The sequence below is a fragment of the Megachile rotundata genome, chromosome 6, assembly GCF_050947335.1.
Source record: "Megachile rotundata isolate GNS110a chromosome 6, iyMegRotu1, whole genome shotgun sequence".
NCBI lineage: Eukaryota > Metazoa > Arthropoda > Insecta > Hymenoptera > Megachilidae > Megachile > Megachile rotundata.
The window spans coordinates 9,139,982-9,155,626 of NC_134988.1; the positions used below are offsets into that span (position 1 = coordinate 9,139,982).

At 27.5% G+C, this 15,645-nt stretch overlaps 3 protein-coding genes across 13 annotated transcripts; 1 reads left to right on the top strand and 2 right to left on the bottom strand.

Annotated features, from left to right (window-relative positions):
• The first annotated feature begins 28 nt into the window (after positions 1-28).
• LOC100878371 (peroxiredoxin-6) lies at positions 29-7,692 on the top strand. Of its 6 annotated transcripts, XR_013038355.1 has the most exons (7): positions 448-615; positions 931-1,003; positions 1,066-1,136; positions 1,318-1,399; positions 1,473-1,612; positions 4,358-4,842; positions 5,156-5,442. XR_013038355.1 is itself a non-coding variant. In XM_012284894.2 (6 exons), the coding sequence occupies exons 2-6, from the start codon at positions 967-969 to the stop codon at positions 3,981-3,983; spliced, it is 372 nt and encodes a 123-aa protein (XP_012140284.2). In that variant the 5' UTR covers positions 29-156; positions 931-966; the 3' UTR covers positions 3,984-4,340. The 6 variants fall into 6 exon arrangements, 5 of the variants coding, with proteins under 5 accessions (XP_012140284.2, XP_012140281.2, XP_076388602.1 ...); XM_012284894.2 differs by lacking the exons at positions 448-615; positions 4,358-4,842; positions 5,156-5,442 and adding exons at positions 29-156; positions 3,942-4,340; XM_012284891.2 differs by lacking the exons at positions 4,358-4,842; positions 5,156-5,442 and adding an exon at positions 3,942-4,340 and having other exon boundaries at positions 356-615; positions 1,488-1,612.
• On the bottom strand, positions 1,808-8,909 carry LOC100874779 (glycerol-3-phosphate dehydrogenase [NAD(+)], cytoplasmic). 2 transcript variants are annotated; one of them, XM_012284890.2, is made up of 8 exons: positions 8,769-8,909; positions 7,984-8,164; positions 3,538-3,678; positions 3,336-3,477; positions 3,081-3,193; positions 2,788-3,018; positions 2,506-2,705; positions 1,808-2,087 (listed from the first exon to the last, which is right to left on the bottom strand). In XM_012284890.2, exons 1-8 carry the CDS (start codon positions 8,816-8,818, stop codon positions 2,057-2,059), a joined length of 1,089 nt encoding a protein of 362 aa, XP_012140280.1. In that variant the 5' UTR covers positions 8,819-8,909; the 3' UTR covers positions 1,808-2,056. The 2 variants fall into 2 exon arrangements, with proteins under 2 accessions (XP_012140280.1, XP_076388590.1); XM_076532475.1 differs by lacking the exons at positions 7,984-8,164; positions 8,769-8,909 and adding an exon at positions 4,306-4,362.
• On the bottom strand, positions 8,657-15,028 carry Gpdh1 (Glycerol-3-phosphate dehydrogenase 1). 5 transcript variants are annotated; one of them, XM_012284882.2, is made up of 8 exons: positions 14,858-15,028; positions 14,256-14,433; positions 13,003-13,143; positions 12,476-12,617; positions 12,101-12,213; positions 11,697-11,927; positions 11,465-11,609; positions 8,657-9,649 (listed from the first exon to the last, which is right to left on the bottom strand). In XM_012284882.2, the coding sequence occupies exons 1-8, from the start codon at positions 14,899-14,901 to the stop codon at positions 9,531-9,533; spliced, it is 1,113 nt and encodes a 370-aa protein (XP_012140272.1). In that variant the 5' UTR covers positions 14,902-15,028; the 3' UTR covers positions 8,657-9,530. The 5 variants fall into 5 exon arrangements, with proteins under 5 accessions (XP_012140272.1, XP_012140273.1, XP_012140274.1 ...); XM_012284883.2 differs by having other exon boundaries at positions 11,410-11,609; positions 14,858-15,026; XM_012284884.2 differs by lacking the exon at positions 8,657-9,649 and adding an exon at positions 9,925-10,109 and having other exon boundaries at positions 11,410-11,609; positions 14,858-15,027.
• Between the last annotated feature and the right edge of the window lie 617 nt (positions 15,029-15,645).

Here is a 15,645-nt window from a genome sequence, read left to right on the forward strand (position 1 = left end):
TTTAATATTTGATGACACTTTAATTTTATTTTTTCGTTCGATCTAAGATCGTACTCATCATCTGACGAGTTTTTATTTATTTTGCTCGTATAAGCTCTGATTGGTTAAGCATGCTTCGTAACCAAGAATAACGCATATGCGCATTTACAATTTCAAGTATATAATTATCAAAATCTCATGTTATTATAAACTAATTTATTTAATAAATAAATTGTTATACATTTTTTAATTTTATATAATCGCGCACACTGAGAACAGTGTCGTTTACGTTATCTAAAGAATAGCAGAAAAGCTACAAAAGAATATTCTACTTGTCTCAGAGAAGCTATTCTTTATTATATTCATGTAATCCCTAAAATTACTTTTCTATAACGTAAAAAGTACAATAAAATAGCTTGACCATTTATTTGCGTCGTTGAAAATCTTTTGGACATTTTCCTAGGGGAATTACATTTGCACTTAGAGTGCACAGCAAGTCTTGTTCCTATTCCTAGGTATCTTGTTCTGCGTTGATGCAAACAGAACGTTTTACAATTGCGTTTCTTGCAATTGTATAAAAATATAAAGAACGTCATTTAATTTTTTATATTAAAAATGGGAGATCTTCGACGAAAAGTAATTATTGTATTACTAATGTCTAACATTCTAAATTATTAATGTTTGATACTTCAGATTTGGTTATTAATTTATTTTGGTACATACAAAATTGTACACAGTATTGAAATTAACACATATATTAATAAGTAAAATTACAATTAAAATATTGTTTAACATTAATTAATATGCAAAGAATTATTCTTTAATGAATGTCTATAACAATCCTGTTATAATGTTTAAGTAATTTGTATATTAACACTTTCCTACTGTATAAATTAATGCACTCTGAAACAAATGTATAACACATATTTTAATGAAATGTAAATTTTGTAGGTATTACAAACTTTTAAGAAATTACATCGTACTAGAATGAATACCTTTAATGGTGATGAACGTGCGTTAAAAGGTAAAGTGAAAATAAAGTTGAACATGTTCTGAATTACTGATATTTTAACAAATGTTATTCAGTTATAAGGCACAAAATAAATACGGAGTATAAGAAATTTAAACATGTCACAAACAAGGTCGCTATTGAAGAGGTAAACATTTTTTATACATTTAAATTTGATCACATATTGTATATGTTATAAATGAATATTTATTCTCAAATATATTTGGAAGTATCATGTAGCACATTATAATACAATGTTAAAATGTAAAAGAATAAGTAAACTTTTAGGTTTTTGTTGCACTGTATATAATACATGGGTATTGTTTCAGTTAAACAAATTTGCAGAAGAAGTAGAATATGAAATACGAACAACGGTAGTTCAAGCAATTCAAACAGAACCTGGGAAATTCAGTAAGGTTCTTATAAATACTGCTAATTCTATGATAAATGGTTTCATTACCAACTTTATTATTTAATATTTTAGCGCTTCGTATTACAGGGGATACAGCTTTAGTGGATAATGTACCCTATAAGGATGAGAAAACAGATCACGTGACAGACAATAAACACAGTGATAAAAGTAGTAACTGTTTATGCTCAAATACTTCTACTTCAAAAGACAAGGTAAAATAATGATAATGATAAAATGTAAAATAGGAAATAAATTTTAACTTTATAATTGACTAGAAATATGTATTAATTTGTACAAATATATATTAAAATAGTTAATTCAAATTACTTTGTTCGTATTCTCAATAATCAGTGATTATTTTAAAATTGAACATTGAATTTTTTTATTATACATCAAATGGATCAATATTCAAGGACCATAAATTAAACATTTTATTTAATATTTTACAGTATAATATTAATTGTACAGTATATTACAATTGATTGCCGATAGCAACTGTCATAAATAATAATAAAACTATGTAATGTACAGTATTTACAGTATTACATTTCATTGCTAATTTGTCTTTCATATTTGTTTAGTAATTTCTAGACAGATGCTTACAGTTGTTATCTAAACGAAAATGACGTTCATACAAAATCATTTTCAGCATCCAATTATGCTTCTGTAACTCCCTCTACTTTCATCCTAGAAAAGTAATTAACTTTTTAATATAGTTATTCAGAAAAAATTATGTAACATAAATATTTGTATGAATTCAGTACAGTCTAAAAATTTCTTTAAATTAATAACTAACTTTAAAAAAACAATCTTTAAACATGACTTACTTAATTAGAATGTTATTAGTATGGTGATGAGAAGTATTAATAGATTGTGTGTCCAAGCGCAATATCAGAACCCGATATAACTGGGTTTTCAAACTTCTCACAATAATTATGTTATTGTTTTAATTAACCAGTTTTAAATTGTTAGTACATATATAGCGTTTTTGGTGCAAACCTAATAATATATTTAGTTTATGAATTATTAATTGGTTATATTATTAAAATGTAATTATAATTAAATATTAGTATGTGTTAGTGGTACAAATTAGGTTTATACTAACTTATGTTCAGGATGAATACGAATTTGATCAATTAAATCTGCTGGTCTTATTTGATCAGTACAAATACGATGTACTGCTGTAAATAATGGGAATTTGTCTAATAAGTTGTTAGCTTTTAGCATTCCATGAACTTCATCAGCTGTAGCTGGTCCTTGTAATTTTTGACCACCTAGAAGTTCATCTTCAAGTTGTTTGATGGTCTATTGAACAAAAGTATAAATATATTTTATTAACTGTATAATTCATTTGAAAAGCGAATGTATTAATGAATGTGATTTGTACTTTGCCACTTTTAACATATTGTTCACAAACTCTTCGATTTCTACCACCATAACAAGTAGTTATTAAATCGGCTACACCACAACTTTCAAAGAACGTTGAAAGCTTCGAGCCGCTATAGAATGTATCTATAAACTGAACCATTTCCATCAGACCTAATCTGATAACAGCTGCTTTCGTGTTATCACCCAACCCCAGACCATCTACAAAACCAGCAGCACATGCTACAACATTCTGAAACATAAATTTAAAATATTAAATATTTATTTTATACAATGATATTTAAGTGTGCATACCTTTAAGGCTCCACACACTTCAACTGCTTCACAATCCTCAACTACTACAACTCTGAAGTTGGGAGTTTGAATCATGTCTCTCAGTAATGGTGCTAGCCGTTTATCTCTGCAGCCTGTAATGACAAAAACCAATCATGACTGTATAACACTTTATTAGTATAATATTGTTAAAATCCTCATCAAATATCTGAAATAATAATTTATCACCATAATAATAACATCAAATGACATCTTTTATAGATTATTAATAATTACCAATAGTTGTTTCACAGAATTTCTCTTCAGCAACTTCATTAGCCAAGTTTGCACCCATCAAGACATAACACTGAATTCTTAAATTCTTTTCAATGATTTTAGAAATCAATTCAATCTTTGTTCCATCTCCTCGATCAAAACCCTTCACGAAAAATCAGGATTACAATAATCATCCAATGAATTAGGTATCAATAATCAATACCTTAATTAGTGATAAACCAACAGCAGTTGGTTTAATTTTATCCAGCAGTGTTGCACATAGTGTTCGTATGAATTGATGAGGCAATACAAAAATAAGAATATCTGCATCTTTTGCAGCTTCCACAACATCTGGAACAGCAACCTGAAAAAGGATACATAATGTTACATTATTCACAGCAGCTGCATCCTCCATATTCAGCACTAACTGAAACACTTGATTATAAACTATGTTTCATTCAATTAAAATTCTGTTTTGAATTTTGAATCATCCTAATGTTGCATACGTTTTGCATACATTTTACATATTTTAACACACGTAAACATGAAGATCAATCTAAGATTAATAGTCTTCTGGTGCAAAAACACATGTCAAATATGAAATCACAGAACATTAAAATATTTCAGTATCCGTCAAACAAAAATGAGATAAAAAGTCAGCAGTATTAATTGGGATTCATTTTGATAAGAGAAGTCAAGAGCTTTTTTCCGTTTTGTAAGATCTTATCTTAAAGATCAAAACATATAAACACTTGAAATTTTAAGATCCGATTTCCGGTGTGTACTATCAAATAATTACGAGCATATGATATACAGACTAGATACTACTTTATGAATGTAGTTAGGAAGCAAATGAAGAAACCTGGATTAAAACAATGAAACTCCATCCAGGTGGTTGAAGGATTCTTATAGACATATAGAAATCTTTCTTAAAAAATCATTACTGTTTATGATCTTAGTGCATCTAGACAAATTAAATCTATATTTTTACTTTGGAATGATAAGAAGACTTCAGAGAGCATCTAATGTTCATGATATTACAGAAGGAGTCTCTGCTGCAAGGATAAAGAAACATTTCTCTAACTGTTCATATGATGTCATTTAAGAAGTTAAATAACACATAACAGGATATCATATCAGTATACACGAGGAAGACGTGTCTTCCTTTTGCGTCAAACAGTCAACTTCCCTAATCTGTTTCGATTAGATGTCATGGTAATAGGTATCATGATAACAGAGTTTACCTATCTTGAAGTAACAGTGGTATGGAGGGAGAAGCCCCCCTACTGGATTTGATGATACTACGCAATTTATACGGTGTGAGACATACAGTTTGCATATCGGTATATAACGGCCGACTGATCATCAGTGTATTACAGTAGCTCTTCACGAGTCACGGATCAGAGCATTTTAATTTGAAGTATATTTTAATATAAGCCACAATCATGAGACTTAATTCTATCATCCCTAACTTTGAGGCAGAAACAACTCAAGGACCCATTAATTTCTATACTTGGCAAGGAAATTCGTAAGTCTATTTTTAATTACTGTTTGACTTCCAATTAGCTTCATAATTGATTTTGTATAATTAGCAAATTTGTTATTATTACTATTTACAATTATGTATGCTTTACAAGTATAGCCAGAAGTATTTCCTAATACTTCTTGTATGCAATCAGAACAATATATTTTTCTATAATTTATTGGAACTGTGTTATAATGTATTATAACATAAACTGTTACAACATAAATGGCTAACACGATTTTTGTTATAAAATTATTTTCAAATGTAACACGAGATCAACCGAATTAGGTGATATTTTGTATTTTAATTTAAACAGTAAACAGATTCGTCATAGATTCGTCCTTCCGTTGATGGTACGTGATTGTAGTATAAAAGGAAATCATGCGAAATAAATATTCAACGTACATCGAGGGAACAACTGTACTATGAAACAGTTGAACAACAATTGTTTAAGTCAATTTAAATCGTGTTTATCATGTTTATCTGCGCAATAAAGAAATAGCTCTCATCCGTCTCATGTTGCACTAAATGAATAAATTACTTTGTATAATGTATAAAGAAACGTTTCATATTAAGACTATAATAAAATGTATAGTAATGGAATTAGTTTCCCCTTGTCTTCTTTTCTTATAGTATTGAATAGATTTAACATTTCATTTTGAAATTAAAAACTGAACAAAAGATATTGCATGTAATACTGTAAGCTTTGGATCTTGAAGAACTTCCTTTTTTTCATATGAACACTGTTTTTCCATTTGTTTTTTATAATGGCATTATTATATAGTAATTACTATCATTTCTTAAATAGATCATTACAGTACTAATACCAGAGGGATAGAGATGACTTGAGGTTTTCCACAATCAAAAAATATAATTATGCTGCTATGATTTTTTTATCTGTTTTCAATCATTAATAACAGGGATATAAAGACAGTTTTTTATAGAAAGTGCATCTGAGATCATCTCTACAATGTTTCCAATATTCATAACAGTGATCAAGCAAAACTGGTCTCTAATGACCAGTAGATACTAAAGAAGACTTATGAACACTATCACTCAGACTGCTATCAATGAGATAATAAAAGTATTTACATTTCCAGTTGGCCAATTAAAAATCAGTAAATGTTAATACGGTACATGTCAGTTATTGAGATGTGACATGTACCATTTAAGTTAGTTCTGATGGCTAGCTCATATCCTTGATAGATGAAAATAAATGTGATATTATAAAAAACTTGAAACTAAAAATTATATATAAATACACAGATTATTTTCACATATTATTTTCAGTATAATGAACAATACTTCTTAACAATTTTTAATGCTAAATTTTTAATTACAGATGGGTTGTTCTATTTTCCCACCCTGCTGATTTCACCCCAGTTTGTACCACGGAATTAGGACGTTTAGCAGTACACCAGCCTCATTTTGAACGTAGGAACACAAAACTTCTAGCTCATTCTGTTGATAAACTGAAGGATCATGTTGACTGGGTTAATGTAAGTAAAAAAAATAATGAAATTAAATTAAAAATATATAAAGAGCAAAGGGAAAGAAAGCATATCCTCCATTTTAAGAAATTGTCAGAAACTAAATTTTCCTGATAAAAATAAACTATTGACAAAATTCTAATTTATTTGATCTTTAACATTTATGCAAGCCTTGTATAAAATATACATGATAAAATTGGAAATGAGGATGACTCAGTCTCTCACTTTTTTATACTTGGTACACTAGTTACTGACTTTGAGATAACTTATTGAAAGACAAACAATATTTATTTGAAATATACCTTAGTAATGAATGATGAAATAAATGTTTCACTCAAAGAAATGTAAGATTTGCGAGCTTTTATAAATACTTAATCAATTTTTTCTGATAATAGATATTTATTTATAGTAACAGAGAAATATCATGTTGATTCTATTTTAAAACCAGTAGAATCTTCCATAACTTGTAAATGATAGCATGTAATGAAATCAGGCATTGGTGGTTTACACAGAGCAGGCAAATGAAAACAAGTATCTATATAAGACTTTTCATTAAAAAATATCTTCTGATTTATATTTATGTTTAATATATGATTGGACAATTAGTAAGTAAATAATTATTATTATAATAGGATATCAAATCCTATTGCCAAGATATTTGTGGAGCCTTCCCTTATCCAATTATTGCTGATCCTGATAGAAGTTTGGCAGTGAAACTGGATATGATTGATGAAGGAAGCAAAGATGATCCAGATTCAGCACAAACTGTTCGAGCTCTATATATCATAAGCCCCGATCATCGTGTACGCTTATCATTACATTATCCAACATCTACTGGTCGCAATGTAGAGTAAGTCGCATTATTATTTTGATATATAATGATATATGTTATACAAAACATGATGGTAATTTGTTAATTATTTTTAGTGAAATATTGAGAGTCATAGACTCTTTGCAACTTGTTGATAGAAAACCTGGAATAGCAACTCCCGCTAACTGGGTGGTAAGACGATTTCTTTTTAATTATTTGCTAATATTCTTTAAATTTTACTAGTGAGATATCTGGTATATTTTTTCTTATAGCCAGGGGAAAAGGTTATGATTCTTCCTACAGTGAAGGATGAGGAACTTCCTAAACTTTTCCCTAAAGGAGTTGATAAAGTAACAATGCCTTCAGGAAAGGTTTATGTACGCACAACCACAGATTATTAAGTGCATTTACAAGTCAAGTTTCGACTAAAATGTGTTTAATGTAAATTTTAATATTAGAAATGAAAATGTAAAAATGAATCTATTACTGTTTAAGTTTGATTACATGTATAATGAACAAATATAAGAATAAAATTATGAAATTGTTATTATATTACTGTGTGGTATTATAATGAGATTAGGCACCAGAATAACCATTTATCTTAATGGCTTATGTTACAATCTAACAAAAAATGATAGTGCACTATTTGAGTCGTTTAAGCTGGTAATATAATATGACAAATTTTTTCATGAATCAATTCAAATAATTTATATCACCTGAATATATTCTAAAAGATATTTAATATGTTTTACTATAAATTTAAGAATATTAAACACGTTATAAATGCTTAGAAAACATAGTACACTTAAAAAAATGAATACAACAATATAAAAGAGGACTTACAATGTTTTCAGGGAGCTTATGTCCAGGAAGATATTTTACATTTTCATGTAACTGATTAATAATATCAGTCAATTTTTGACTGTTCACTATTTCTTCATAAACATACATTGTCACACGTGTTTCAAATTTGTTATTGTATTTCATAACATTGGCGCCCACAATTTTTGCAATGGCTGAACCCCTAAAGTACAGAAAGTATACAATATAAACAAACATTATCATACATGCATAACATTATATAATTCTTTAAGGCCATCTTTCGTATGAAGTATTTACAGCTATATAATTCTTATATTCATGAGAGCAAGTTCTTATTTTTCGACTTTCAAATTTAAATATTTATTTTATGTGATAGAATATTTTCTGAAAATTCAATAGATAAATTTTAATTTAATGAAATTTATTTAAATATGTAATACTAACAATTATTTTACTGTAAAAATATATACAAACATAACATGTGTTTGTCAAAAGATGGAAGAAATATTTTATCTATTCGTTATAAAAAGTCCAAGAAATTAACTAGATATTTCTGAAGATAATTTCAATTTGTATATTATGTTATTTCTTGACAAGTTATGCAAGCACTTGTACGAATGTCATTGATAAATAGCGATGAGCAGATAAGAATAAATACTATGGTCAATAATGTGATAAAAAAATGTAACACGTATTTTTGGAAAATGATATGAATATATTACAAGTATAAATATATTATATTCTATTGGGTACAAACTCCAATTTTTGTTTATAAAAATTTGAATAAAACTGTCAAATACACATACCAATTTCCACTTCCTACAATGCATACTCTCTTCTTTCCTTCCGTACTCATTTTTCTAGTTTTATGATATTACAAAATTAAAGTTTATAAAAGCGCAAGCTGTTTTATGTCGAACGAAGTGTTACAAATCCACGTATTTTCGGGCGCCGATGTTCGATTGACTGACTAACCGACTAACTTACAAACTAACTTCAGCCTTCATTGACCTTAACAACGATCACAAATTATTTTCTAACAGTTGGCGTTCAGTGGACCAAGGCCGACGTAAACGCAATCGCAAACCGTGGCCAGATTAAATTTTAAAATTAGCGATAGTATAATAATACTACAAGCGTTACAAAGAGTTTAACACTTCCAAATAATTTCCTTTGTTAGTACACATTATCACCAGTAATGTTCATATAGTTATATCAACATATTTTTTAGAGATATAAAAACATACAAACATATAATACTCTTAATGCCATACAACTAAATTATTTATGAAATAAAAATAGATCATGATAAGTAACTGGCCAGTCGCTGATGTAATATTTCAAGAGATAAGTAACACTATATCCTGATTCCTATTAAACAACAATTTTCAGCTAATATAATCTTAAAAAATACCAAAATAAATGTAAACATACAAAATTCCTTAATATGATATAAATAAATAAAAATATATGACACTGAAAAGTAATTTACCCAATCGCTGATATAACATATAAACAAATAAGTAATATTATATCAGCCGAATAATTTTAATTATTGTATTAAATTATCATTGGTTATTATTAAATAGTTTCTGAGATATAAATATCTTCTTGTGTGTCCTCCAATCTTCATAGGTGGCATCTTGGTGAAGGTAACTGCAGTATTGATGTATTAACGTCATCATTCCTACATACCAAGTAAATACAGTTAAAAATAAATGAATCTGTATACCTTTAATCATAAGTGTTACCCGTGTACATTTATACCATTTACACCCTTAAGCATGCTTAACAGAGACTAATAGAATGACTATACAACTTATAACGTACAATTAATAACATTGTAATATTTAATGATAAATTGTATTTATATTAGTGATCTACTTTGCTAGAATAATGTAATGTATAAATATCGGTATTTAAGGTTTTGGAAAAAAGGATAGACATTACTCTAAACGAGGATTTCGATTATCAAACAATAGTCATATATTTAATTTTCATGTTACATTGTTTAAAATATTTTCAATTTTGTAACATAATTCTTCACAGTTTATAATTGCAACAAAATTAAAGTATCGCTAGTACAATTCATTTATAGATTCTTCTTAATTTGTATAACAATTTTCATAGAATCTTCATTAAAATATCTAACAACATACAATATATTTTTACATATATTATTTTTCAACATATTTGTACTTTCTACATATATTTTAGATAGACAGGGAAAAAATTAGTACTGTCAAGGGTGCATTGAAATTATTGTCATATGAACTATAACTACTTTAATATAAGTAGAGTTTATAATTAAAAATTTGAATGGCATGTAACAAAAAATAGTAATTTAAACTGTGCTATTACGATTTCCAATAACTGATTAAAATATTATAAAATATTAAACAATCCATGGTCCTTTATTTTTTTTTTAACATTTTTGTCTTTGTGTTAATAATCCATAACAGACTAAGAATCTTAAAAGATTTTTTAAAATTAGTAATTTAATATACATATTCTGTGCGTTTAATAAGCATCTTTTTTACTTTCATTTGAAGACTCATTTAAAAAATTTCGCAACACCCTGATAGATTAAAAACAAGGGTAAACATCCATGCCAAAACATCTGATAGATTTTTAAAATATTTTAGATTTATCAGTGAAGTAAAGTGTGTGACATATATCTAATTTAATGATAATCTTGAAAAATGTGATATGTATATAATAGGTTCAAATATCTTATTTATATAAACATATTGCGCTGTGAATTTCGGTTACATCATACGGAAAATGTAGAATTAGTAAATTATGCAGTATAGCATGTAAAGTTTTTATATTCATCTAGTACTATTAGATGATCTTTTAAGTTGCAGCAATACAATAAAGGATGTATTACCGTCATTTTATTAAATGAAATTTATTGTAGACACCTGCACAACACTTTACTTCGTTGATAAAAACAAAAAATATTTTACCTATAAGAGATTCAACGTTTCATCTTTTGTGCATATAGTTTAAAAAAATAATAAATTTTTAGAAGAAGGATATGTAAATTTACTATAACGCGCATAGTAACTATTTACAAATATGTACATCTATTATACATATTATATATATACCACTGTGTATTTTACACAATTTAACATTGTTTTTTGTACGTACTTAAACAATTTAATAACAACAAAGTTAACTAGGACCATGGTTAAACAAAAATAAGTATTATAATGGTGATAGACATATTACTAAGATGTCAAGTTGTCAACACGTAAGAATTTATATTCTATATCTTACATAAAAATGAACAATATATTGAATCAATTTTAATAACATGCAATTAATCAGATCTCAGAAATAAAATTTAGATATATGTCTATCATCCTATATCAACTCTAATCAAACATCAGGTATCTCAATTAATCCATCATTAATTATAGTGGAAACAATTAAGCTTACATGTGTTCTGGATGATTACGTATGCAATTGATTAGTTCTGATGGCATGATCTCACCAATGCAAATTCGATGTACAGCTATGAAAAGAGGAAATCTATCTTCCATGTTTCTGGCATTCAACATGTAATGTACCTCATCAGCAGTGAAAGGACCTTGCAATTTTTGTCCATTCAACATTTCTTTTTCTAATTCTTCGATTGTCTATAAACATATCAGTTCTTTTATGTAGCATATTGATATTATAAATACATTACTGCATAGATTTATAATTCATGTAATAAAACTAACCTTGCCAGTTTTTGCAAAAGCTTCCGCAACTTTACGATTACGGCCACCATAACATGTGGTAATAAGATCGGCTACTCCACAACTTTCAAAGAAAGTAGAAAGTTTTCCACCAGGGAAAAATATTTCGACGAATTTAATCATTTCCATAAGGCCTAATCTAATAATTGCAGCCTTAGTATTATCACCTAATCCTAAGCCATCAACGAAGCCAGCTCCGCAGGCTACTATATTCTATAACAATATAAAAAATGAAGAAACATTCATAATTTACATAATTTATATGTTACATAATTTACATAACTCTTTTTCTTTTTTAAATAAAGTTAAAAAATTGATATTTACTTTTTGCAGATAATAATAAATAAAAATAGGAAAGAAATTCAAGAAATAATGTAACTGCAAACCTTTAATGCTCCACAACATTCAACTGTGTCAACATCATCAACAACCGCTACTCTAAAGTATGATGTTTGTATTAAATCTCTTAGTATAGGACCCATTGTTTTATCCTTGCAACCTAAAAAACCGTAATAATATAACATTTATAAGCGTAATTAAAGAATTTAAAATTTATAAAATAATTGTGATATAAATAAATTGGAGATATTCATTTAAATGTTGGCATAAGATGTTTCTTGTTCAGAAATTTTAGTTATGATTTTTCAGTGACTTCTATTGCAGCAATAGATATTTAAACTGATATTTATCTGTATTCTTTTATAGATATAAATTATCCAATTTATATATAAATATGTTTTATTAATGCATTAAATAGTTACCAATAGTAGTTTCACAAAACTTTTCATCTGCCACCTCGGCAGCTAAGTTTGCTCCCATTAAAACTGCAACAGGAATATGAAGCTGTTTTGCAATGATATGAGAAATGAGCTCAATACCACCTCCCTCTTTTTTATTAAAACCCTATAAAATAATAAGAATTTAAATAACTTTAGTACTTAAATATTACATTCATACAAAAGTTAAATTTGAAATCATACACAATAATATAAAATTGACTATTATATGGTACAATTTTACATAGTTAATTAAGAATAAATAGAACTACAAAATTATTCAATAACTGTTAATTTAAAAATGTCATCATAATTTTGCAAAAATATATAATGAATTTTTAAAACTGATTACAAAAAATACTATTAGATTTCATTGATTTTTTATTGTAATTTAATACTACTATAGTGACACACAATAACTAAATAAATAACAGTTACTAATATCATAATTGTAATATGCATTATAAGTATTTATCTCAAGAAATATAGTCAGAGTCAAGTTAAAACTATACCTTTATCAAAGACAGGCCAACAGCAGTAGGCTTAATCTTTCCTAATAATGCACTACATATTGAATTTATAAATTGATGTGGTATTACAAAAATAAGAATATCAGAATCTTTGGCAGCTTCAACCACATCAGGAACTGCAACCTGAAATATTAGAATGACATACATTTTCTAAATAAATAATAGTCTTATAATTAACAAAATTATATATGCAGAATACACATTATTCTTTTTGAAACACTTTATTAAGTCTTGTTACATGTAACAAGTGAAAAACATAAACCATTCTGATCAACATATCAATAAGTCTTACTATAAGGTGTTCTATTCAAAACAGTTAATTAAAAGAAAAACCCATACAGTTTTACTAATTGTTAAAACCAAAATTATATTGAATTGTAAAAAAAGCTTAAATCTTAAAGAAATACTTTACAGTTAATAAATTAATATAAAATGTTAAAAATCTATTATTTCAATCTTATCATTTAAAACTCTATAGTCATCAATCATCAATTCAGAGAAATTGTAGATTACTAGAATTAGTTAATAAAATCAGTTAATGTTCGTTTAGAACCATTTAAATATACAAAAAGAAATGTATGAATCATTATCTTCTACTTAAGAGAGTTACATAAGCAGAGTATATGGTTTGTGTAGAGTAATTTAAAGAAGCAAGGTTATACGAGATGTAAAACATATCTCTCACGTATTCTGTAACTTAATATTTCTACTTGACATCTTCAAAAACTTTCCAAATATTATGGACAATAATAAATTACGTTTATACATAGTATATCAATATAGCATATCAGTATATCAATATGCAGCTATAAGTATAGACATAAGTAAACCTATAGAAAATAAAGAATAGAATACAGTAAGTGTACAAAGTATAATAGATGCTAATATAATAAATATAATAAATGTAAACAAGAAAAAGAAATTTATTTTTTATAGCAGTTTGTAACTTTTTAATAAAATATAAAACTACACATTCTGTTGTATTTATCAATATTAATATTTCAAATGGTTTGAAGACAAATTTAAAATTTACATAGACAATACTATACATTTTTGTGCGGTTTTTTAAAAACGTGTTCAAACATTTGATGTATATGCGGTAGTACAAAAAAAGGTCAGAGGAATTTTTCGATCTTTTCATTTTGATTATTCTTAAATACTTTTGATAGTCAAACTAATTTCTCTGTGTTATCTTAAATTAGTTTCAATCATTTATGATTGAATTGATTACGTACCACATTGTTCGGGATTTTATGTCCTGGAAGATACTTAACGTTTTCATGAGTTGTGTTTATGATTTCGGTCAATTTTTTTCCGTTGATAATTTCTTCGTATACATACATCGTGACATGATTTTCGAATTTACTGAGTCTGTTAGCATTATATCCAACTATCTTAGCGATAGCCGAGCCCCTATAAATCGGTATATGAATAAAAATACACAATATAGAATGCAACATTTCTTTACATAAAAGATAACAATTCAAATCTTACACATGCATTACTCATAATAATTATCAAGGCAATTCCTAACAAATAAACATTTACTTTCAATGATAACTTAAACATTTTTATTCGAAGCTGTTATTAGTTATGTACAATATTAAATAAATGTTAAATAAATGAATTTTCATATTCGTTTTCCTAAAAGTGAAAATAAAATTAAAATAAAAGCGTATAACAAACAAGAAGAAAAATAACAACTATGCACATAGATCTGTAGTTGGTTGTTATATACAACACATAAAAATCAATTCTAAAACAAACATTTGAGTATAAATAATGAAATCAATGATAACGAATCGGCGGATAGCATTAATATTTAAAAATTACGCACCAATTTCCTGATCCAATAATGCAAATACGTAGCTTAGAAGTCATTATTTTGTTTAATTATAACAAGATGCAAGAATAAAAACTGAAGAGAATCGAGAAACGATTCGCTAAACCGTGCAGTTTTAAAGTAGGGGGGCGACTGGACAACTCTGAACGCGAAAAGACTTGCGCCATTTCTCGTAGAAGTGGGAGTGTAGAGATTCCAACGAATGGTGATAGGCCTCCCTGTCACTCGCAAATTTCAGTATAGTTCCTTTGACTAATATAGCGTGATTGTAAATTACACGTTGTAATATAATGCATGGTTATATACTGCGTGGAAATACAATGCGTTATTGTATTCCATATAATGAATGGCGATATAACGCGTTGTGGTATGAGTTGCGATGTAACGCAAAGAAATATATCACATACTGATATAACGAACGGAAATATAAAGTGTGGCAGTCAAGCGCATTATGATGTATCATGTATAAATATAACACAATGTAACTGCAATGTAATGTATAGCAGTATAACACTGTGCAATGTATCGCGTGATAATATTATGCGCTGCAATGTAACGCGCGGAAATATAACGCGCTGCAATGTAACGCGCGGAAATATAACGCGCTGCAATATAATGCATGGCAATGACATATTGCGATGTAACGCATGAAAATAAAGCACGTAGTGATATAATACGTGAAAATATAACGCGCGACAATATAATGTTTAATAATATAATTTTTGGGATTATAAAAATGTTTGTTGATCCAAGCTTTCATTTACGATCGCGCTATATCTTAT